General features: G+C 43.0%; 1 protein-coding gene across 1 annotated transcript in view; it reads right to left on the reverse strand.

Moving 5' to 3' along the window:
- CHMP4B (charged multivesicular body protein 4B) overlaps positions 1–14795 on the reverse strand; it is a 51278-nt gene extending 36483 nt beyond the window's left edge. Inside the window, exon 1 of the mRNA XM_025876523.2 lies at positions 14453–14795. Within this exon, the coding sequence (XP_025732308.1) occupies positions 14453–14642 (190 nt within the window). The 5' untranslated portion in view covers positions 14643–14795. The remainder of the gene's footprint in view (positions 1–14452) is intronic.
- Positions 14796–25394: the final 10599 nt, after the last annotated feature.

Here is a 25394-nt window from a genome sequence, read left to right on the forward strand (position 1 = left end):
CCAGACTTGCTAAGCAATCTGCAACCATTCACTGACCTTGCATAAGATTCTAAAGGGAAAAATGCTCTGGAGAGGTGAAAGCAACTGATCCACTTGATGGAGAATTAAGAAACCAGCAATTATTTTAGTTTTAAATGTCACCCTTGTCAGTCAACATTTCAAAGTCTAATGAACTCTGGGGACACGGAGCTGATCAAACACCTCAGCCCAATGGGGAGCTTTTCATATGGCCTTGTTGAGTACCAGCTCCTCTTCAACCTCTGCAGAGAACAGCAGCCAGGCTACACACATGTACAAGTATAATTTTTGCTTTCACACTATCAGGTCTTTTAAAGATTACAAACAATCAGTTCCTGATTATGCAAACAGTAAATCATTCCTCAAGTTTATTCCTACTTCCTTTTGTAGGAAGTAAGACAACTGTAAAGCAAATTTGTAATAATTATCAGAATAAGCTGTACTTTAGTATTCTAAAACTAATTCTTGTATGACTAAACTAAGTTAAACATGTATCCATTCTTATGTCCCCACAAGGAATCCTGATCCAAAGTGCTTTTTAAAAGCATTGTATGTATTTCCATGTTCCTGGGTTTTCTTTCTCAAAAAGTTTTTCTATTAATTTAAAGTTTCAAGCACTTATACATTTTGAGTTCCTTCCTCTCTAACAATCTATTACTCTCCAAAATAGCTATTTAATAAAATATAGACTCAATCAACACACACACACACACACACACACACACACAGCCTGTTTCAGTTCCTTCTATTGCATATCCTGTATTCTGAATATGGTTCTAGAACAGATCACACGGTACCCTGATTATATCTGATTACTTGTTTGTCACTCTAGCTAGATTGTAAGCATTCAGAGGCAATGACCTGTCCTCATCTGCATTTACCCAATAAACTGGGACAGTATCTGGCACACAGCTCAAATTACTATATATTTATCAAATGGGTTTGTGAGTGAAGCAAAAATTTCTAGCTCACTTTCGTCTTTTAAATTAAAGTATAACCAAACAATATTAATTTCATGTGTACAACATAGTGATTTAACATTTGATACATTGTGACGTTTACATACATTGCAAACTGATGACCATATAAGTCTAGTGTCCATCTGTCCTAAGTTAATACAATATTATGACTGTATTCCCTATGCTGTACATTATATCCCCATGACTTATTTTATAACTAAAAGTTTGTACCTCTTGATCCCCTAACCCATTTCACTGCTACCCCAACCCCCTTCCCTCTGGCAACCACCATTCTGTTCTCTGTATTTATGAGTCTGGGGTTTTTATTTTGTTTTTTTGTATTCCACTTACAAGTAAAATCATGAAATATGTCTTTCTCTGTTTGACTTATTTCACTTCGCATAATACCCTCAATGTTCATCCATGTTGCTATGAATGGTAAGATTTCATTCTTTTTTATGAAATACACACACACGCACATACACACAAATACATACCCCACATCTTCTTTAATTCATTCATCTACTGATGGATACTTAGGCTGTTTCCACATCTTGGTTATTATAAATAATGCTGCATTAACATGGGGGTGCATATATCTTTTCAAATTAATGTTTCTGTTTTTATCAGATAGATACTCAGAACTGGAACTGCTGGATGTGGCAGTTCTATATTTAATTTTTTAAAAGATTTATTTATTTACTTGACAGAGAGAGAGAACAAGCAGGGGGATTGGCAGGCAGAGGGAGAGGGAGAAGCAGGCTCCCCACAGAGCAGGGAGCCCAATGCGGGGCTTGATCCCAGGACCCAGGATCATGACCTGAGCTGAAGCCAGATGCCTAACCGCCTAAGCCACCCAGGCGCCCCCTCTATATTTAATTTTATGAGGAATTTCCACACTGTTTTCCAAAAGTGTTTTTACCAATTTACATTCCCACCAATAGTGCACAAGGGCTCCCTTTTCTTCACATCCTTACCAACAATTGTTATTTCTTGTCTTTTTGATAACAGCCATTATGACAGGTGTGAGGTGATATCTCACTGTGGTTTTGATTTGCATTTCACTGATGATCAGTGATGTTGAGCATCTTTTCATGTGCCTATTGCTACCTAGATATCTTCTTTGGAAAAATGTCTATTCAGGTCCTTTGCCCATCTTTTAATCAGATAGGTTTTTTTTTGTTGTTGTTAAGAGTTGTAGGAGTTCTTTAAATATTCTGAATATTAATCCCTTAACAGATAACATGATTTGCAAATATCTTCTCCCATTCAGTAGGTTGCCTTTTCGTTTTGTTGATGGCTTCCTTCAGTGTGAAGAGGTGTTTTAGTTTGATGCAGTCTCATTTGTTTATTTTTGCTTTTGTTGTCCTTGCCTTTGGAGTCTGATCCAAAAGAACATCACTAACACCAATCTCAAGGAGATTACCACCTATGTGCTCTTCCAGGAGTTTTATGGATTCAAATCTCACATTCAAGTCTTTAACCCCTTGAGTTAATTTTTGTATATGGTGTAAATAGTGGTGCAATTTCATTCTTTTGCACATAGCTGTCCAGTTTTCCCAATAGTCCTTTCTCCATTATATACTCTTGCCTCTTCTGTCATAAATTAATTGACCACAGGGGCGCCAGGGTGGCTCAGTCGTTAAGCATCTGCCTTCGGCTCAGGTCATGATCCCAGGATCCTGGGATTGAGCCCCACATTGGCTTCCCTGCTTGGCGGGAAGCCTGCTTCTCCCTCTCCCACTCCCTCTGCTTGTATTCCCTCTCACTCTCTCTCTCTCTGTCAAATAAATAAAATAAAATCTTAAAAAAATTAGTTGACCATATATGGCCAATTTGTGGGTTTATTTCTGGGCTCTCTATTCTAGTCCATTGATCTCTGTGTCTGTTTTTATGCCAATACCACACTGTTTTCATCACTACAGCTTTGTAATATAGTTTGAAATCAGAAAGTGTGATGCCTCTGGCTTTGTTCTTTCTCAAGATTGCTCTGGTTATTCAAGTCTTTTGTGGTTCCAAATAATTCTATATTTGTTCTAGTTCTGTGAAAAAAAAAAGAAAAGAAAGAAAGAAAAATGCCATTGCATTGAATCTGTAGATTGTTTGGGGTAATATGGACATTTACACAATATTAATTCTTCCAATCCATAAGCAGAAATATTTTCCTATTTATTTGTATCTTCTTCAATGTCTTTCATCAATGTCTTACAGTTTTCAGTGTACAGTTCTTTCACCTTCTTAGCTAAATTTTTTCCTAGGTATTTTATTTATTTATTTTTTTTTGGCCCTTCTCAGCTTTTTGGGTTTTTTTTTTTTTTAAGATTTATTTATTTATTTTAGGGGCACCTGGGTGGCTCAGTCGTTAGGCGTCTGCCTTTGGCTCAGGTCATGATCCCAGGGTCCTGGGATCGAGCCCCGCATCAGGCTCCCTGCTCCACGGGAAGCCTGCTTCTCCCTCTCCCACTCCCCCTTCTTGTGTTCCCTCTCTCGCTGTGTCTCTCTCTGTCAAATAAATAAATAAAATCTTTAAAAAAGAAAAGATTTATTTATTTATTTTAAAGGGAGGGGGAGCAGGAGAAGGCAGAGGGAGAGGAGAGATTCTCAAGCAGACTCCTCACTGAGCACTGAGTGCAGAGCCCATTGTAGGGCTTGATCTCAGGACCCCAAGATCATGACCTGAGCCAAAACCAAGAGTCAGACACTCAACTGAGCCACCCAGGTGCCCCTGGCTCTTTTCAGTTTATTGCACAAAGGAGTTACACTAGTCCAAGTTAAAAGCAGACTCCAAATAGTTACCTTATACAAGCTATGAGGTTTTTAAACTTGTGGTAAGGGAGAGAAGGGAAATTCTACTCATTGCATGGAAATCCTCACTTAAGCTTCAGTGAACCAAAAGCACTTAAAACTCATGAACCTTCAGCTGGTCATGTTTAGCCAGTCCAATTTCTACAAAGAAGGAACTGTATATATTTTTACACTGATCACCCTGTAGGTGAATTACTTCTCCATATTCTGGATGCTCAATTACAGTACCACTGCAGGCAAATTTCTTCTTAAACACCTTCACTAGTTTTTATTGTAATCATCAGCAAACCCTTGGACAAGAGTAAGGGTCTTCCTGCCATTTCTCTGAATTCTTTTTTTTTTTTTAAAGATTTATTTATTTGACTGAGAGAGAGAAAGTGTGAGAGAGTGCACACAGGAGCAGAGGGGAGGAGCAGAGAGAGAGGGAAAAGGAGACTCCCCGCTGAGCAGGAAGCCCAGATGCAGGGCTAAATCCCAGGACCTGAGATCATGACCTGAGCTGAAGGCAGATGCTTAACCGACTGAGCCACCAAGGCGCCCCTCTCTGTTGAATTCTTATATATATAAAATCCTCAGTGTCAGCAGGAAACAGAACATCACCCTTACTTGCATCAGCAAAGGAGTCACAAGAGTGGAGGTTCTGGAGAGCGGAAATTCGATATGATTCCTTTCTTTGGTGGAAAAGGCCTGCAGGAGGAGGGGTGGGGAAAAGCTGGGGGGACGGGTACTGGGACGGAGAACTGGGAAACAGGAGGGCTCAAGGGGGATGCTGCTGAGTCCTCAGTGGTGGCTCAATGACTGGAGCTATTTTATTCTTTTTGTTACAATTGTTAAGTGGGACTGCTTTCTTGTTTTCCCTTTCTGATAGTTCCTCATTAGTGAATAGAAATGCAACAGATTTTTGTATGCTAATTTTGTATCCCACAACTTTACTAAATTCATTTATTAGCTCTGAGAGTTTTTTGGTGGAGTCTTTAATGTTTTCAATGTATAGTATCATGTCATCTGCAAATAGTGATGGTTTTACTCCTTCCTTTCCAATTTGGATAACTTCTAGCTACCTTCTTTTAAAATGGACCATCTGAGCATGGAGCCTGCTTGGGATTCTCTCTCTCCTTTCCTTCTGCCCCTACTCTACCCACCCCCCCACACACACACACTCCTCTCTCTCTAAAAAAAATAATAATAAAGGGCGCCTGGGTGGCTCAGTTGGCTAAGTGACTGCCTTCGGCTCAGGTCATGATCCTGGAGTCCCGGGATCGAGTCCCACATGGGGCTCCACGCTCAGCAGGGAGTCTGCTTCTCCCTCTGACCCTCCCCCCCTCATGCTCTCTCTATCTCATTCTCTCTCAAATAAATAAATAAAATCTTTAAAAAATAATAATAATAAATTAAATAAGAAAAAATGGACCATCTGAAGTGAAATGCCAATGTCTACCTATGCAGCACTATGACAAAAAAGATTTGGGATTTCAACATCAAGATCCCTAAACAGTACAAAATATCCAAATCCATTTCAAAAGCCTTAGTTTCCTTTTCTCAAATATACTACTCTATACTCAACAGAGCTAGATGAAACAGAGGTTCTTCTGCATCTTCCAGTTGTAACTCTAGATCTGAGGTGGTGTCATATACCAAACATGAGTATCTACATTCAACCCCCACCCCACTCTAACCCACCCCACTCCACCCTATAGCTGCCTACTCCTTTAAGGACTAACACAAAAGATCACATTGTCATCTCTCTGTTGAGAGCCCTAAACTGGAGAACTGCTCCCTTCTTCAAATCTCCACTACACTTCATTTAGGGTGCTCCTGTGGGTGGCACTTACAGCCAATTTTGCACTGTAATTATCCCTGTCCTAAGTTTACTGCCCCCCACCCCGACCAAGAGTATGGGCCTTCTGAGAGCAGGATCATTTGACAAGCCCCACACTTGGGCAGGCAACACTAGATGAATGTCTCAGCTTTTACTTTGGGACTTGTAGTCTCCAGCTCTGAGCAAACTCAACTACCCTGATTGTTCAATGGGAGGAAACTTTCCTCAGCAGGTTGTGTCAAGTCCCAGGCCTACCACCCCGAGAAGCATAGTGCTTGATTCACTATCACCCCAAATCCAGAAAAATGTCATTTTATGGAATCAAACAGGGCAAGTTGATGATGGAATTCCCTGCACTGATCCTCTGCCATCATCTGTACTTCATCATCCCATATAACTCCCTTTCTCCTGGCTGAGAAGCTCCTTGAACTTTCTACTTTATCCATAAGTTTTACTTTATCCATAAGTTCCTGAAAGGAACACTTAGGATGGTAGTAAGACTCCAATGAAAAAAAAATGTATGGGCTATGGAGCTGTGATAACTTTTCCTCTGAAAGAGCCTCAGATCTGTTTAACTGTAGGATCCACTGGGCCAGGCTGTGTCTTTTTCACTGCCTGGAAATCCACATGGCATCTCAGATTGCTCCTAACACAAAACAAGCTCTCAGAGAACATCTGTCCCTCCTGATGCAGAAAACTGGTGGATTAGAACACTACCAATGCCATATAAACAGAACAGGAAACAGCCACAAAGCCACTGAACCAAGAATCAGAACTCACTGAAAAATCATTTAGGGTAAAAAAAAAAGTAAGACTTCAAAAAATTCATTTCCTAGCCACCCCCTAGCCCCCAGGTGGAGTTAATCCCTCTTTGGGGTTCTTATGGCACTCTATACAAGCCTAACTGGGTAGAAATGCTTTCTTTACCAACTGGTCCCCCAACTAGGCAGTAGTGCTTACTAAGGATGGGAACTGCCCCTAACTTATCAGCAGGGTTGCCGGTGGGGTCCTTGTGACCAGACAGCTTGACTGAATACATGTCAATTACCCAGATGACTGACTTCTTTCATGGAGAAGGCCATTACCCCATCAGCAGAACAAGTGCTTCAAGTTTTTCAAAGGGAGGGGAGGCAGATTCTACTGAACCATCACACTCTGTGACCTCACTGGGTTTGGAGGTAGCTGAAGGTATTTGAAAATAGATTGAGCTGGATAAGAGTTCAATCTCTGAGCAGCCAAAGAAGTGAGCAAACTGACCAAGGAGACAGCATCCCTGAGTGTCTCCTTGTGAGGAATGATTATTGACTGGCATGGGCATATGAAAATGCCCACTATTCTCATTTAATCTCCACAATAACTACAGAGAGATGTCTCTCGAACTTTAATGTGCATACAAACTACTTAAGGATCTCATAAATATGGAGGTTCTGCTTCTGCAGGGCTGGTAGGGCCTGATAATCTGTATTTCTAACACTTTCCCAAATGTTTCCATAGACTGCACTCTGAGTAGCAAAGTTATAACGTAAATACTATGTACTGTTTTTGCAGCTGAAGAAGCTGATGTTCAGAGATATAAGGAGATTTGCTGCAGATCACAAAGCTAGCAAGTAGCAGAGGTGGAATATGAGTGCAGGTCTTCTGATCCTAAGCCTATCACCTTTTCCAATATACCATACAAATAACCTTTTGAGCCATGACCACAAAGATGTATAGTTTTCCTGCATTCCTCAAATAACCCTCCAGCCAGCTTTGGCCTGTATGGAAGAGGGAGGAGGCAGAACTAGAAATATCAGCTTTGGGAGAATCAAGCCAGCCAGATGCTTTTATTAAGAACTTAAATCATTCAATCCTTCAGCTAAGGCTCCTTAAAGGCCAAACTTTTACTAGTTACTAGATGCTCATTCCTTTATTAATGAAAGGCCACTGGAAAGCAAAATCTGCTTAAAAAACAAAACAAAACAAACACCAAGTCTCAGTGATACGGGAATTATCAGGGCCATTCAGTACATGGAACCAAATTAATTCCTAGACAAATGGCTAGCCCTGCATATTCTGGGCTATGTTGCTCAGACCTTGGCTGGAATATTCAGAGATTCAGCTTTGCCCACTCCACAACTTAAAGGCAACACTGATAAAAAGGAGAACATTCAGAGGAGGGTAACAAGAAAAGAGAAATGCCTGGCAACAGACAGTCAATGGAAAAGAGATCTGTCCCAGAGAAGTGCAGGCTTGAAACATTACGCACCATCTTCCCTGGTATGTCCTGTTCTCTTTGGCCCCCAGAAGAGCATTAGCAGTTAGCTTTCCTGATGCAAGAAACACTGTTCACAACCCTCTACTGTCGGAGCGAGGATCTGCCCCAAGCCTTCTAACTCCAGATCCCACATTCTTTCCACTAGCCCAAACTGTTTCCCTACAGAGCTACCGCCTCAACCTGTGAGAAGTAGGCACTAAAGGAAGAAAGATCATTCCAAAGAAAAAAGGTGGTTTTATAGTCAGGGCGATCCAAAGACAGACGATGCTGTGGTATGGGAGGATAGAACAGCTAATACAAATCCTGTCAGCAAAGAGGTTCAATCAAAGGTTAATCGCTTGGCAGGAACACTGCAAAGGGAATTTGGGCATTGGATGGGTGGCTGGGTGAAAATGAACCTGCCAACCCTCAGAGATGAATTAATCTATTCCAGCTGTATTTTCCTAATACTTCATTTGTACATTTACCATGGTTTGCCTTTTATCAGTTACTTGTAACTGTATGAGTCTTCTTCACTGAATTGTGAGCCCTTGTAGGAAGAAAGTAATGTCTCATCCATCTTTATATCCCTTATTGTGCCTAAAACTACACCTGGGAAAACAAGGGCACATTTACATCTCTTCTATGTTCCAGGCACTCTGCTAGGCACTTTACATATATCATATTCCACATCCTCCCAAGAACCCTAAGAAGTATTATTTTTCCCTTTTTATAGATGGGGACGTTGAGACTCAGAGAGGATAAGGAACTGCCAAGGTACTGCTGGTGAGTGGTGAAGTCAGCATTCAAACTGAGAAATCTTTTGCCTAAACCATCACGCTGCTTTCCTCCTAGAGTGAACTCAAAAAACATCTGCTGGTTTGAGCCAAACACCTTAAAAACAGGCTAGTATTATATCCAACCAGGTCTGTTCTTATTTCCTGTTGCTAAGTTCAAATTTTCCTTCTAAATATACCCTCTATCCTCAAAATGACCAATCTAAAGTTGTTTTTGGATATCCTCTCTCTCACTCTTTTAAAGACAACAGCACAGCACAAAACAATTCTTGGCAAGAGAACCAAGTTTTCATAAACCTTTCCTATCCAAAGGAATTCCGCAAGACCCCAAGAGCTTCCCTTCTCCCAGCAGGCCCTGGCTCCACCTCAGGGCTCTGGACCACTGAAAACAAATCAGGTCCTGGCTTTCTGCCTCAGGGATGTAGGGCTCGCACACATCTTCACAGGCTGTTTTCCAAGACCTTGCTCTTTGCACACAAACCCAACCAGGGACAACACTAAATTTCCCTGAGCAAAATAGTCCAGGCTCAAAGGTCCTCACATTTAGCTCGACTTCCAAACAAAATCTATCTTGAATTTCAAACCACATTATAAACCTACTGGCAGACACTTAAAAATATTTAATCTCCCTGCCAAATGGGGCAAAAAAGATTTTGTCGTTTGAATCAAAGGCACCAGCATGTTTGGAGAGCCAACACATGAGGCCTCTCTGACACTCCATCTGTCTTAAAAAGTAAACCAAACCCAATCTGGCCAAGCGTTTCTTCAAACAAGAAGCTTAAGCATCACCAAGGGAAATTCCCACTGCTCAGTTCCCTGGGTGGGTTTTGGGTTTTCCATCCCAGGGCCTCTGGAAGAGGAGATCCTGCTGACACATGCACCATTACGATACTGTACTTTTCTTTTAAGATTTTATTTATTTATTTGGGAGAGAGAGAGAGCAGGGGGAGGGGCAGACTCCCTGCTGAGCAGGGTTTGCAGGATCATGACCTGAGCCCAAGGCAAATGCTTAACCAACTGAGCCACCCAGGTGCCCCAAGATGCTGTACTTTTCAACCTGATACCTTGAGTCTAGAGAACCAGAAGGCTACACTCATTATAAATGTAACTTATTAAGATGTCTTCCCACATGCTAACATTTCAAAGCAATTTTATTAAAGATGAGAGAGTCACCCTGGCTCCAGCAATTAACAGGACTTAACGAAGATGTATTTCCTGTGAGTGCATAGCCTCTCTGCATCCGTCAGACATTTTCCACTGAACCTAAATTAAACTGTAAATGAACTGATTTGCGTCCATAAATCCAAGAGAAATGTATCGGTATAGGGTGTTTGAGATACCAGTCTCATACCCATTTCCCAACCTCATACAGTTCTCTTGTTAAACTAAAATATGACCCTTTCTACAAACTGTTTTCAATTTTATTAAACAGGGGAAAAAGGAAATCTGAATCACTTAGGTAGATATTTTATAACTCATTACAACACCTTAGGAAGAAAAAAATCTTTGATATTTGACCATCTGTCTTAGAGAAAACTAACAGGGCACTGTTAGAAAAGCACCAAAAAAGACCTAAGTTTGAGTGATTTTTGTCAATTCACCTAGACTGGTTTCCATCCAGTTCTCAGTGAAAGAACTTTTCCATTTTGACAATCAAACCAAAGAAATTTGAGCAGCAATAACTTTATCAGAAAAGGAAAGACAAGTATACTTTCATATCCACAATGTGTCACACTTTCATATATTCTTAGCTAATCCTCACCATAGTAATGTGAGATAAATATTATTTCTACTTTATAGAAAAGGAAAGTGATGATATTTAAGTCCCTTGAATGGCAGGGACCATGTTTGTTTTCTCTATATTTCCAGCACTGAGCTTGGGGCCTGGGACACAGTTCAAGAGCATGCTATATGCTTAAGAATGAATACATGATTAAAGAAAAGGAAAAGGAATTTGGAAAAAATACGCAATCCAAATTTTGCTCCAGGACCCTAACTAAAATCACTTCCTGGAACGCACTTGCACACTGCAATAATCTACCTGAGCTTCAGAGATTTGTTTTAAAGGACAGTTTATCATCTTTCCAATGTATACACCACAAGGGCATGGCGTGGTCCTATCTCACTTCTTTCCTCCCAACTCAGCACCACACCTTGCACAAGTGAGTGTTTAATGAGATAGGTGATGACAAAGGTAATGATGATGCCTTCAGCCATCACGGGAGTACAAAGAACACAAGATACCCATAGCCACCAGAAGAACTGGTCTCTGAGTCAAGTTACATCCTCTCTTGAGCCTCATTTTTTTCTCTGTACAATGGGAGTAACAAAATAAACTCAAAAGATGGTTTCCATTCATTTAATAAATATTTACTGAACCATAACCATATGTCAGGCACTATGCTAGGGGACACAGTGATGAACATAACCATCACATCCTGCCTGGAGGAGCTCAGTTTCCGTGGATGCTCTGAGACTCAGGAAAAAAGTTTTACAAACCTCAAAGGACAACACAGTTATGAGGTACTGCTCCTCCTCTGGGTTTCTTAACTTGGTTAATGACATCACCATCCACCCAACTGTCCAACTTGGGAATTGTCCTCAACTCCTCCCTCCTTTATCCTACCCACAATTCCCATAAATCACCAAGATTCTTTTGATTCTCCTTCAGAAAAGTCTGACATGTATTACTTCTCATCTAGTTTTCCATGCTTCTATTCTAAGCCCTTTGTTTCCACCTGAAAATTACGAGTCTCCTTATAATAATGATAATGGCAAGCATTTATTGATCGCTTACCATACGGCAGGCACTGTGCTAAGAGCTCTGCATACATAACACAATTTAACCCAATAAGAGAGATACTAGTACCCCTATTCTTGGAGGAGGAATATGAGGTGCAGTAACCAGCCCCAAGGCACCAGCTAGTAAGTGATAAATCTATGGCTCAAATCATGTCTATGAGAGTCTATCCTTACGTTTTAATGGATTCCTGCCTCCAGCCCCTTCCTGATTGGTCTATACTCCTTACTTTTATTCTGTTGCTGGTGTGCTCTTTGGAAACCCAAGCTGATCTGTTTCTTCTGCTTTAAGACAGCCAGTGGCTCCTCAGCATCTCCAGGTTGAGGCCTGAGGCTACAGGACACTCTGCAATATTTTTTCTCTGCTGTCTCACCCCACGAACACCCTCACTGCTCCCCAAACTCTTTGCTGACCCTCCCTGCTCTGTAAAGCATCCCTTGCCCTTTCCCTTCCAGACAGGAACCTCCTCCTATGCAGCCGCAGACCCATGTACATACATTTCAGCACTGACTGGTATGTTCCCCTCCCCCCCCTTCCTCCTCCTCCTCCTTTTCCTCCCTCTCTCTCTCACTCTCTCTCACACACATACACACAAAAACTACAACAAAAACACACCCACTACCAATCCTGAGTTCCTGGAAGGCAGGCACAGTGTATTTTCATCTGATTCTCCAGTTCCTGCCTCAGTAGCGAGTTAGTAAGTGACTAAATGAATGGCATGTGGTGGTGTCAATACCTCACAGCTCTACCCCAATAAGCAGATAAGACCTTTCCCCCAGAACACGCTAAAGAGTAGGGCAAGCTTATAGTAGCTCCTGTCCTCTTAGGCAAACTCAAGAAGATGGGATGCTTCCAGCAAAATTATTACAACTAAGATAGGTCCTCCGCTGTCTGCTGGTACCCTCTCTTGAAAGCAAATCCAATCACCTCTGAAACTGCAAAAACTAAACCAGCTCCAGACCAAAAGACCTCAGAAGAACTGCCCTCTCAGATGAGAGATGAGGTAAAGTGATACCTTCCTCCCCACCACCCTGCAATGGGCAAAGCATTCCAAAATGCAGGCTGGTAAAAACAATGACTCTAATGAACAATAGAGGATCCTGACAGAGGGAGAGTCATCAAAGAAAAAAAGCTAGAGGCAGCAAAATCTAACCCTACTCTCTGCCTCCAGGGCTATCTATAACTGGAGTCCAGGCCACAAATGGATGACAGCAACTACCTCAGGTCTCCTTGCTCCCACTCTCATCACACCTGTCTACTTTCCAAAGAGCAGCCAGATGGTGTTTTTAAACTCTATCAATGATAAGGACACACTCCTGGATAACACCCTCCAACATCTTTCTACCCACTTGAAATAAAATCCAAACTCTACCAGGAAGTCCAAGGTCCACTCCTCACCCATTTTCCCCTTCGATTGCTACATTCCTGATACAGAGGTCTTCTGTTTCTTAAAACAGGCCAACCTCCGGGCCTTTTCCTATGCTGTTTTCCCTGCGTGGAAGGCTCCTCCTCTAGCTTTTTACAGAGCTCGTTCCTTCTCAAGGCTCAGTTCAAACTTGACTTTTTAAAAGAGGCCTTTCCCGACCACTCTATCTAAAGCGTCACCCCTTTACCCACTCCATCATTCCCCATCAGGTCATCTTCTTTTTTTAAGCACCCACCACCACTAGACAATATTTTCTTCATTTATTTTCCTGTTTTTATCTTCTCCTGCATAGAGTAGAAACTCTGCTTTGTTCACCCTGTCAATATGCAGCCAGCACTCAAAAAAAATTTCCGGACTATTTGTTGACTATCAGCAAAGGAGCATCCTCGCGATGGACTATTTTGTTCTTCTGTTAGAATGAAAAAAACATCTACTTAGCCTCTACTAGGTGCTGGGCACTGTAAATGCATGATTTTCCTTTTAAAGGGGTAAAATAACCAGCTCAAGGTCACGTGGCTAATGACTAGCCGACTTCTAAATTAAATACTTGTTTGTGCAGCTCCTCAACTCCTCTCACCTTTGCCTCCCTCTCTGGGGGGAGGCACTGTCACTCTGTGGTTCACTCTCATATTGCCATAACACCAAAAGAATCAAATACTTCTAAACTGCTTTACAGTTATTAAAGCATTGTCACATTCACCCTAAGAATACAAAGCACTTGCCCAGAAAGCCATACAGCACCAGGAAGTATATTAAGCACGCCTCAAGGTTCACTATCCCCACCCTGACCCCCAGGAGTGGGGACTGGGAAGGAGTCACTGCCAATGGAGGAATGGCGTCCCTATTTCTGGTTCAGAGGGATGGGGAAGCCGTGAGTCACCCGTGAAGGCTTATGCTACCAGAAACTCTGATAAGACCTGGCTATGAGGCAACAAGCAGTGAATCACGAATCTGGAAGGCACTCGCTGATGGACGTGGAAAAGGAGGCCTCAAAAGGAAAGCAACTTGTTAAGTTCGCTCAGCAAGTAAACAGAGACGGAACCAGGGGTCTCCTCTCCCCCAGGCCCCTTTCCTCTCCACCAAAAAGGCTTCTCAAGGAGAATTCTGAGTCAGGGGGATGGAGGGAGGGCAGGGGCAGCTCATGGACTCCACAGAAGGGTCAGGAGAAGGCAGGGGTAGGACAAGGAAGGACACAAGAGTTAGAATGGGGGGGGTGGGGAGCAGAAATGAGCCAATAAGAAAAAGACGGCAGTTTCTCGAAGGTGGGTGAGGGCAGGCCTGAGAGAGGAGAAGGCGGAAGAGAACGGACTCCAGGGAGGGCCGAGGGCAGTGCAGTGAAACCAGGGTCTGAAAGGGCCTGGCAGAGAGGGGAGAGCCTGAGGGGGAAAGGCAGGAATGCGAGTCTGATGGTGGAGGAGTCCAAGGCCCCAAGAGACACTCAAGGGAGCCAGACGGGGAGGTGTCCGGAACGGCCTAGAGGGGAGTGTGACCGGGGAGAGTTCTAGGGTCGGGGCAGACCCTGGGGCGTGTCTGATGAAGGAGGAGTCCGGGCCCGGGGAGCCTAAGGAGAGTCTGAGGGGACCGGGCCGACTCACCGCGCTTGTTTTTGGTGCCGTGCTTCTTGGCGGCGGTCAGCTCCTGCTCGATCTTAGTCTCCAGGAATTCCTGCTTCTTACTTAGCATCTCCTCCGTGTCCCGCAGCCGCTGGATGGCATCCTGAGGGGTCGGGCCGCCCTTGCCGGCCTTGCCCCCTCCTGCCCCGAACAGTTTCCCGAACACCGACATGGTGGCTGCTCGCCGCGCCGGCCTGCGCCGCCCACTCCGGCTCGGCTCGGCTCGGCTCCAGCGCCCGCTCCCGGCCCCGCTGCTCCCTGCCGCCACAGGCCTCTCCGCCGCCTCCGCCCCGCAGCCGGGCCCCGCCGCGCCACCTCCCACAGGCCCCCACGCCCGGCCCGGCCGGCGTCAGAGCAATACGTCGCTGACTACAACTCCCGGTGAGCAACGCGCCGACCGTGCCTCAAATCTAATGGAAGGGGGCGCACTGCACGCCGGGAGACTATAGTCTTCCGGCTTGAGGCTCTCGTCGGCGCGTCTTTTTGGTCTAGCTAGAGTCAAAGGGCGAGGTGGCATGCTGGGAAATGTAGTCTCCTTGGAACCCGTTCTGTAGTGGTAGAAGGACAAGCAGAGAAATAACAGTATTTTTTTAAAACATTAATTAGCGCTATGCACATTCTATGATCCAGGTATTGTACAAAGTGCTTTACACGCATTATCCCATTTAATTCTCACAAAACTATGAACCTATAAACCTATAATACTGTTCCTATTTTGTAGGTGAGTAACCAAGACTCAGAGAAACTGAGTGACTGACTAGCTTGACTAGCCCTGTCTTTACATATTTTGTACCCTCTACCTAGAATGCCTTTCTATTCGCCTAACAGGTTCTTCTAAACCTAGTAGAAGCTAACAGCCTTGGCACTGGAGTGCATGGGCTCAAAACGCATCTTTATGACTTACTTGGCCAAGTTACTTCCCCTACTCTGTGTGCCTCCCTGGAGATGATAATAACAAGACCACCTCCAAGCTTATGTGAGACAGGTAATGTAAAATGCTTACTGAGCATGGCCTAGCACTGCAGGTCCTCAAAAATTTATTCCTTATCTTGGTCATCGTTATACACAATAATAATTAAACTAGGAGGAGACCCAAAACTTCCAAAGTAGTAGAAGCATTGAAGAGTTTTTTGCTCCTGCATTTTACAGGCCGCTATAGTTGTGGGGCCACATTTTATTGTTTTCCCTTGTCCTTTGCTGTCAAGAATCACTTCTCCATCCATTAACAGTAAGGCAGTGTCTAGTAGCCAATACTTGGCCCAAGCCACCATTCTAAATTTGCTGCTTCCAATCTTTTATTTGGAAGCCGTGTTACTTGTCACTTAGATTTATATGAAAGCAAAGAGTAAGCCAGTTCTGAGTGAGGGTCTGAAGTGCTCTCCAATGAAGAAAAACATAGCTTCTCAAAGCCCTTTTTTATTCCTTCCTGGACCTTCCAAATATGTGAAGTTGCTTGGGAACAGTTTCCAATAATTGAGAGCTTGACTGAATTTTTTTATTATATCACATACAAGTCTTGTCTCCTCAGACTATGATCTACATGTAGATAAAAACATGCCTCAGATTTTGTTGTTCTTATTGTAATCAATGACAATCCCAGCCTGCATATACAGGGAACAATTCCCAGAGGATGGGAGAGTTTATTTCACCCAACTTTCCAGGTTGGAAGATATTTTTCAAAGTGAGAGACATGCCAGAACTGTCAAGATTCACAGCAGCATAAATTGTGAAACTAAGTCACACTTGTGCTTGTTTTGTAATTGAGGTATTGCAATGTTTTTATCAAAATAAAAAATATAAATAAGGAGGCTTCAATCAAGCCACCTCATGGGTACAGCAATTCCTCTACATCTAAGCAATCTACCTCCTCCCCTCTTATTTAAGTCATGCTGTAATCAGACATACAGGTAGCAAAAGATTTGCTAGGTTTGAGCCATGACCCACAGAATATATGAACAGGAGACATGAGAGGCCTTACCACCACCAGTCTTATATTGCTGTGGGATAAACTGAGGATGATAGCAGAATCCCTCATGTCATAACATTGAGAGCCCAGAAAAACATCTTAGGGATATGATAACAGAACATTTAGATTTAATCTTGAGTATCAACCCCAATTAGTTGGTGTAGGCTACTCAGATTACTGGATTGAGAAGAATTTTGAGGCTGCATTAGGACTCCCTGAAAAATGTGCTGAGATCTATTTGTGATGTCTGTCGGGAGTGTGGGATAGGAAGTGGTGATATAAGGGCACGATAGCTGTGATCCTGGCTGAGAATCCAACTGCCTTGGTAGAAATTCATATGGTGGGCTGATTCAACACAGGAGAGCCCCGTTTTTTTTTTTTCTTTTTTTTTTTTTTTTTTTTTTGGTCTCTTGGGGAAATGCACAGCCTTTTCAAGCCATGACTGACTAGCATTAAAAATTATGTGAAGGGACGCCTGGGTGGCTCAGCTGGTTGAGCGTCTGCCTTCGGCTCAGGTCATGATCCTGGAGTCCTGGGATCAAGCCCTGCATCGGGCTCCCTGCTCCGCGGGGAGCCTGCTTCTCCCTCTCCCACTCCCCCTGCTTGTGTTCCCTCTCTCGCTGTGTCTCTCTCTGTCAAATAAATAAATAAAATCTTTAAAAAAAATTATGTGAAAAAAATGACCAATCATTACATGCAACAACTTGGAAGATTTTTAGATATTCTGCTGAGTGAAAGAAATCAGACACAAGCCTGTATAATTCCATTTATACAGAGTTCGAAAACAGGCAAAACTAATCTATGGTGATAGGTGTTAGAATAGTGGTGCCCTGGCTCAGTCAGAAGAACCTGTGACTCTTGATCTCTGGGTTGTGAGTTCAAGCTCCACGCTGGGTGTAGAGATTACTTAAATAAATAAACATTAAAAAAAGAATAGTGGTTATCTTCAGGGGTGGTATAGAACAAGCAGAATGATCTTTATGGGGTGCTGGACAGGTTCTATATCAAGATCTAGTGGTATTTATGTGGGTGTATACAAATTTACCTGTCTTCATAATTAAGATCACTGCCCTTTACATACCTTATGTACTTTACTAAATAAATGTTATATTGCAATTTTTAAAAAATTCTCTGGTAAAAACAGCAACAGAAGCATACAGTTTTTGTTTGCAAAATACTTTCGCATACAAAATCTCATCTTATCTCCAATCACCAAAGCCCTAAGAAATAAGCATTACTATACAATCTTCATCTTACCGTTGAAGAAACTGAGGCCCAGAGAATAGAAATTGCCCAAGGTCACATGGTTAAAGACTCTCAAACATATATTTATTTGTAACCTTCCTTAAAAATGTCAAGAAAAATTGAGTTAATAAAACTTATAATAGGTTTCAAATTATGAATAAAAAAATTCTTATGAAACTTGGTCTCAGGTAATTATACCAAATCAAATAGAGGATTTGCTGATTTTTAACTGTAAAAAAAAAGTACATCCAAGACTCCCTTCCTAATAAAAACACTCAACAAACTAGGAATAGAAAAGAACTGCTCAACCTGATAAAGAACATCTATGAAAAAACCCACAGCTGGGGCACCTGGGTGGCTCAGTCACTGAGCGTCTGCCATCGGCTCAGGTCATGATCCCAGGGTCCTGGGATTGAGCCCCGTGTCGGGCTCCCTGCTCAGCGGAAAGCCTGCTTCTCTCTCTCCCACTCCCCCTGCTTGTGTTCCCTCTCTCGCTGTGTCTCTCTCTGTCAAATAAATAAATAAAATCTGAAAAAAAAACAAAAACAAAAACACCACAGCCAACATCACACTGAATGGCGAAAGACAGAGTTTTGCCCCTAAAATCAGGAACAAGCAAGGATGGCTGCTCTCACCACTATTTGACATTGTACTGGAGATTCTAGCCAGGGCAATTAAGTGAAAAAAGAAATGAAAGACATCCAGATCAAAAAAGAAGTAAAACTATTTCTGTTTGCAGATGACATGCTCTTCTATATAGAAAACCTAAAAGAGGGTGCCTGGGGTGGCTCAGTTGGTTAGGTGTCTGCCTTCAGCTCAGGTCATGATCCCAGAGTCCTGGGATGGAGCCCCACGTCGGGCTCCCTGCTCATTGGAGAGCCTGCTTCTCCCTCTCCCCCTGCCCCTCCTCCTGCTCGTTTTCTCTCTCTCTCTCTTTCAAAATAAATAAATAAAAATCTTAAAAAAGAAAACCTAAAAGAATCCGCAAAAAACTCTTAGAGCTAAAAAAGAATTTGGCAAAGTTGTGGGATACAAGATCAACACACAAAAATCAGTTGTATATTTGGGGCACCAAATGCTCAGGTCATGATCTCAGGGTTGTGAGATCAAGTCCCACATCGGGCTCGGTCTTTTGGGCTTAGGATTCTCTCTCTCCCTCTCCCTCTGCCCCTCCCCCCACTTGCACGCTTTCTCTCTCTTTCTCAAAAATAAGGGGGAGGAACCCCTGGGTGGTGCAGTCGGTTAAGCATAGGAGTCTTGTTTTTGGCTCAGGTCCTGATCTCAGGGTGCTGGGATCGAGCCCTGCATCAGGCTCCAGAAATCTGCAAAAGTTTCTTTCTCCCTCTCTCTCTGCCTCCCCCCATGCTCTCTCTCTCTCTCTCTCTCTCTCTCTCTCTCAAATAAATAAATAAATCTTTTTAAAAATCCGTTGTAGGGGCACCTGAGTGGCTCAGAGGGTTAAGCGTCTGCCTTCAGCTCAGGTCATGATCCCAGGGTCCCGGGATCAAGCCCTGCATTGGGCTCCTGGCCCAGCAGGGAGCCTGCTTCTCCCTCTCTCTCTGCCTCTCCCCCTGCTCATGCTCTCTCTCTCTGTGTATCTCTGTGTCTCAGATGAATAAACAAACAAAAAAAAAATCTTAAAAAAAATAAAAAATAAAAATAAAAATCCGTTGTATTTCTATATATTAGCAGAGAATAATCTGAAAATAAGATTTAAAAAAAACAATTCCATTTACAATAACATCAAGAATAAAATACTTAGAAATAAATTTAACCAAGGAAATGCAAGTCTCGTACACTGATAAGTACAATACTTTGTTGAAAGAAATGAAAGAAGACCTAAATAAATGGAAACAACAGCCCATGTTCATGGATTAGAAGACTTACTACTGTTAAGGTGGCAACACTCCAAATTGATCTAGATTCAATACAATCCCTATCAAAATCTGAACTGCTTTTTTTGCAGAAAATGGATGAGCTGATTCTAAAATTCACATGGAACTGCAAGGGGTCCTGCATAACCAAAACAAAGTTGGAGGACTCACACTTTCCAATTTCAAAACTTATTATAAAGCAACAGTAATCGAAATACTGTGGTACTGGCATAAGAACAGACATATAAATCAATGGAATAGAATTGAAAGTTCAGGAATAAGCCAATATATCTACGGTTAGTTGATTTTCAGTGAGGATGCCAAGACCAGTCAATGGGGAAAGAATAGTCTTTTCAACAAATAGTGCTGGGATAACTGGATATTCAAATGCAAAAGAATGAATGTGTACCCCTACCTCACATCATATATATATATGAAAATTGACTCAAAATGGATCAAAGATCTAAGTAAGAGCTAGGGGCGCCCGGGTGGCTCAGTCAGTTAAGCATCTGCCTTCACCTTGGGTCATGGTCCCAGGATCCTGGGATAGAGTCCCTCATCGGGCTCCCTGCTCAGCGGGGAGTGTGCTTCTTTCCCTCCCTCTGCCGCTCCCCCGCTTCTGCTCTCTCTCTCTCTCAAACAAATAAATAAAATCTTAAAAAAAAGAAAAAATAAATGTAAGAGCTAAAACTATAAAACTCTTAGAAGGAGATGTAGGTATAAACCTTTATGACCTTTAATTAGGCAACAGTTCCTTTTTTTTTAAGATTTTATTTATTTAAGAGAGAGAAAGAGAGTGAGCAAACAAGTAGGGGCAGGGGCAAAGGGAGAGGGAGAAGCACACTCCCCACTGAGCGGGGAGTCCAATGTGGGACTCGATCCCAGGACCCTGGGAACACAACCTGAGCCGAAGGCAGCCACTTAACCGACTGAGCCACCCGGGCACCCCTCTTATTTATTTATTTATTTATTTATTTATTTATTTATGCCTTCATTCATTCATTTATTTATTTATTTTAAGATTTATTTATTTATTTATTTATTTATTTATTTATTTATTTATTTGACAGAGAGAGAGACAGCGAGAGAGGGAACACAGGCAGGGGGAGTGGGAGAGGGAGAAACAGGCTTCCCACTGAGCAGGGAGCCTAACACAGGGCTCGACCTCAGGACCATGGGATCATGATCTGAGTCGAAGGCAGATGCTTAACGACTGAGCCACCCAGGCACCCTTTTTTTTTTAAGATTTTATTTAGTTGAGAGAGAGAGAGAGCACAGGCATGCATGAGTCAGGGGAGTGGCAGAGGGAGAAGGAGAAGCAGACTCCCCATTAAGCAGGGAGCTGGATGCAGAGCTCGATCCCAGGACCCCAGGATCATGACCTGAGCTGAAGGCAGAAGCTTAACCAACTGGGCTACCCAGGCGCCGCTAGGCAACAGTTTCTTAAATATGTCACCAAAAGCACAAGCAACAAAAGAAAAATATAGATATATCGAACTTCATCAAAATTAAAAACTTCTGTGCGTCAAAGTACACCATCAAGAAAGTGAAGACAACCCATGAAATGGGAGAAAATAATGACAAGTCCTATATCCGACAAAGGGTTAATATTCAGAATATATATATGTATATATATATATATATATATATATATATATAAAACCCTCTTACAACTCAAAAGACAAACAACCCAATTAAAAAGCACTAAATTGTACACTTCAAAATAGTTAAAATGGGGCGCCTGGGTGGCTCAGTTTGTTAAGCGACTGCCTTCGGCTCGGGTCATGATCCTGGAGTCCCGGCATCGAGTCCCGCATTGGGCTCCCTGCTCAGCGGGGAGTCTGCTTCTCCCTCTGACCCTCCCCCCCTCTCATGTGCTCTCTCTCTCTCTCTCTCTCTCATTCTCTCTCTCAAATAAATAAATAAAATCTTTTAAAAAATAGTTAAAATGGTGAGTTTTATTATGTGAATTCTATTTCCCCAAAAAAAGTGTGTTGAAGTAATGAAAACATGTTTTGGTGCCCACCACACAAACCTAGATTAGAACTGAGGTTCTGTCATTCAACCATGTGGCAAGGTGCTCCATCTGACTCAGTTTCCCCAACTGTGAGAGACCCTCTTTACCAGGCCATTCTGAGGATTCAATAAGAACATAGGTAAAGGGCCTGGCACAGACTATGCATCCAATAAATATTTATAAAATAAATAAACAATAATAGTTACAAAAAGAACAATAATAGTTACAAAAAGAACAATCACTGACATCTATGGGCCCTCACTCTGAGTCAGATGGCTTACAAAGACTATTTCTTTTTTTTTAAATGTTTTATTTATTGGACATCTGGGTGGCTCAGATGGTTAAGCGTCTGCCTTCAGCTCAGGTCATGATCCCGGGGTCCGGGGATCAAGGCCCACATCGGGCTTCCTGCTCGGCAGGGAGTCTGCTTCTCTCCTCTCTCTCTGCTCCTCCCCCCTGCTCATGCTTGCACTGTCTCTCTAAAAAAAAAAAAAAAAAAATGTTTTATTTATTTATTCATGAGAGTCAGAGAGAGAGAGAGAGAGAGAGAGACAGAGAGGCAGAGGGAGAAGCCGGCTCCCCGCAGAGCAGGGAGCCTGATGCGGGACTCAATCCCAGGACTCTGGGATCATGACCTGAGCCGAAGGCAGACGCTTAACCATCTGAGCCACCCAGGCGCCCATACAAAGACTATTTCATTCATTATCTCACTGTAGCCCTATGAGGTAGGTACAGATTATAGCTAAGGAAACAGAAGTTTAGAGCGGTTGAATGACTTGCCCAGAGTCATCCCATTATAAGTGATGTGGCTGGCATTTGAACCCCCAGCAAACGATAGAAAATCTTTATTGAGTACTTTATGCTAAGCAAGACACTGAGCTGAGTATTTGCATCTATCACCTCATTTAGCCCACACAACTGCGTGAGGTGGGCCTTGTTATCGTCCCCATTTTATTTTTTATTTTGTTAGAAGATTTTATTTTATTTATTTGACAGAGAGAGAGAGGGAGAGGACAAGCAGGGGAAGCAGCAGCAGAGGGAGAAGCAAACTCCCAGCTGAGCAGGGAGCCCGACAGGGGGCTTGATCCCAGGACCCTGGGATCATGACCTGAGCCAAAGGCAGACTCTTAACTGACTGAGCCACTCAGGTGCCCCGTCCCCATTTTATGTATTAGGTACTGGAGAAACAGAGAAATTGAACAGCTTGCCCAAGGTTGCATGCCTTGTAGGGGCAAAGTTGAGATTCTCACTGTAGGATAACCTTCTTAACTTCTATGCTACACTGCCTTTATCCAAATGAATGAATGGGTACAGAGATATGCACAAATAAACACAAATAAATGAAGTGTGATGAGCCTGGGAGCAGGTATGAACTCCCTGGGGAATAGGGCAAAGTTAGCAGTAGGGGTAGAAGAGTGGCAAGAGGGGAGATGGGGGAGACTGTGCACTGGAAGGGCCCCTGCACTTGAGCCAATGGTGGGTTACAGCACCTGCCTATTCCATACCTATTCATCTGAGCACATGTAGGCTATGACCCTCTGTGCCCTAGAGGGTCAAATGTTTCCTTCTTAGTAAAGCTTTTTGGGCCACCCCATATCATGCTGCAACCTGCACCCCCCCACACACACTACTCTCCTCCATTTTTTTTTTTTTTACAGTACTCATCACCTTCTAACATATTATATAACTTGCTTATTTGTTGTTTATCTTCTGCTTCTTCCACAGAGGATCTCTACAGATCATTATTTTTCTGGTTCACAATGTATCATCAATGCCTAGCATATAGTATCATCAATGCCCAGCATATAGTAGGCACTTAATAAATATTTGTCAAATGGATAAATGAATGGGCTGAGGTAGCAGTGACTTGGGGGGCAGGAAAACTGGGTTTGGATTTAGCCTTGTTATGTTGGATCTTGGACAAGACCCTTTCCCTCTCTGGGCCTCATTCTCTGCGATTCCACAAAGGGCCCAAGGCCCTGAAGTTGGGCCTTAGCCCCTGGCCTCAGGATTCTGTGCCTGACCTTACACAAGCCATCCTTGGTGAGCAGGGGCTCACCCCCAACCCTGAGGTGGAATCTGCTCTACCAACCTACAGGACCTGAGAACCCATGGGTCTCATTTGCTGGCTGCCCTGGGGGTTGGGAGCACCTCCACTCTAGCCTCCCCAAGGGAGACAAAACTGGTCCAACTGGTTCTCCTGGGCCACACCAATACCTGCTGCATCATCTGAAAGTTCCAAGCCATTGCCTCTCATTTGTCCCAAATACTCTCAGCTTCTTAAGACAAGGAAAATGGAGCTTTACAGGGCTTTAGGTTAGCCATTTCTCAGCCTACATGACAGATTCTTCTTGAGGGAAACTTACCCTTGGCCTCCATGGATAGGGAAAAGGGGATGGGTAGAGCGGGTCTTCTTCTCTCAAAGTGCTGTTGTTGGTTCATTCAACAAATATTGAACAAAACAGAGAAAAGTCTTTGTCCTTGTGGACCTTTTGTTTCTAATGAGGGGAATGGACAATAAAGAAATGTCTAATATAATGTCAAGGATGATGAATAAAAATGAAGAGTAAGGGACTAGATTGTGATGAGGGTGGGGTGGGACTATTTTAGACAAATTGGCCAGGGAAGTCCTAAGGAAATAACTATTGGACAAAGGTAAATAGAGGGAGGGGGCCAGACATATGAAAATCTGGGGGAAGAGCATTCTAGACAGAGGGAACAGCAAATGCAAAGGCCCTGAGGCAGGAACTAACATGATGGAGGAACAGCAAGAGGACAGGTATGGCTAGAGTAGAATGAGAGAAGAAAAGACGAGGGCCATATCATGCAGAACCTTGAAATCTACCAGGAAAACTTTAGATTTCATTCTGGGAGAGGTTGGAAGCCACTAGAGGGTTTTAAACAGGAAAGTGGCATAATCTAGAAAGATGCCTTGGGATGCTGTCAAGGGAATGGATCACGGTGGAGTGAGAGAGAAATCACGGAAACCAAAGAGAAGGCTGATGCAATCATTCATGCAAGAGAGGCTAGCAGCCTGGACAGGGCAGTGATGGCTGAGGAAATGAAAAGTGGTTGGAGCCTTGGAGAAGTGATTAAAACAACAACAAAACCAAAACCTTGGCCTCTCAGAGCTGGTGAGAGCTTTAGTGATCCTAAGACAAGGCAGGAACTTTGGAGTCTGTCAGTTCTGGGTTTGAAGCCCAGCTCCACACATTCTGGCTGAGAATCTTTGGGCAGGTTGCTACACCTCGCTGAGACTTGGTTTCCCCATTTATAAACTGGGTGTGATAAAAGAGCTTGCTTCCAAGGGTGTTTTGAGGACTCAGTGACATGTAAATAAGATGCAGAACACAAGGTTTGGCACTTAATAGAAAGTAAAGTTAGCTATGACTCAATTCCCCACATTTATTGATAGAGAAACTGAGGCCAGCTGGCTTAGAGGCAAACAGAGGACTGGCAGTGGTAGGGAGAAAAGAAAGCACTATTACAGGGTTCCTCAAGTCATATACCTCAGGTCCAGACAGAAAGATGGTTGAGTAGGCAAGGAACATAAAAATTCATGTGACCCTCTCTGGCCATCTTGTTTTTCTACTGTCAAAAGATATGTGAAATTAGAAATATTTCTCTAAGATCAATCAACACAAGTATAGTAAGTAGCAACTGACATTCAGCTGCAATATCAGGGAGACCTTAGGAAAAAACAGGGACCATGGCATCTGGAAAGCATGTGCCCATTGAAAGGGGCTGGCTAGCTCACCTCCACCTGACTGCTGTCTCCCTATGCCAGACATCCTTATATTTAACAGAAGTCAGAATCCAGAT

Source organism: Callorhinus ursinus, unplaced genomic scaffold (assembly GCF_003265705.2).
Source record: "Callorhinus ursinus isolate GAN/ISIS: 27379988/994484 unplaced genomic scaffold, GSC_fseal_2.0 scaffold38, whole genome shotgun sequence".
Classification (NCBI taxonomy): Eukaryota; Metazoa; Chordata; class Mammalia; order Carnivora; family Otariidae; genus Callorhinus; species Callorhinus ursinus.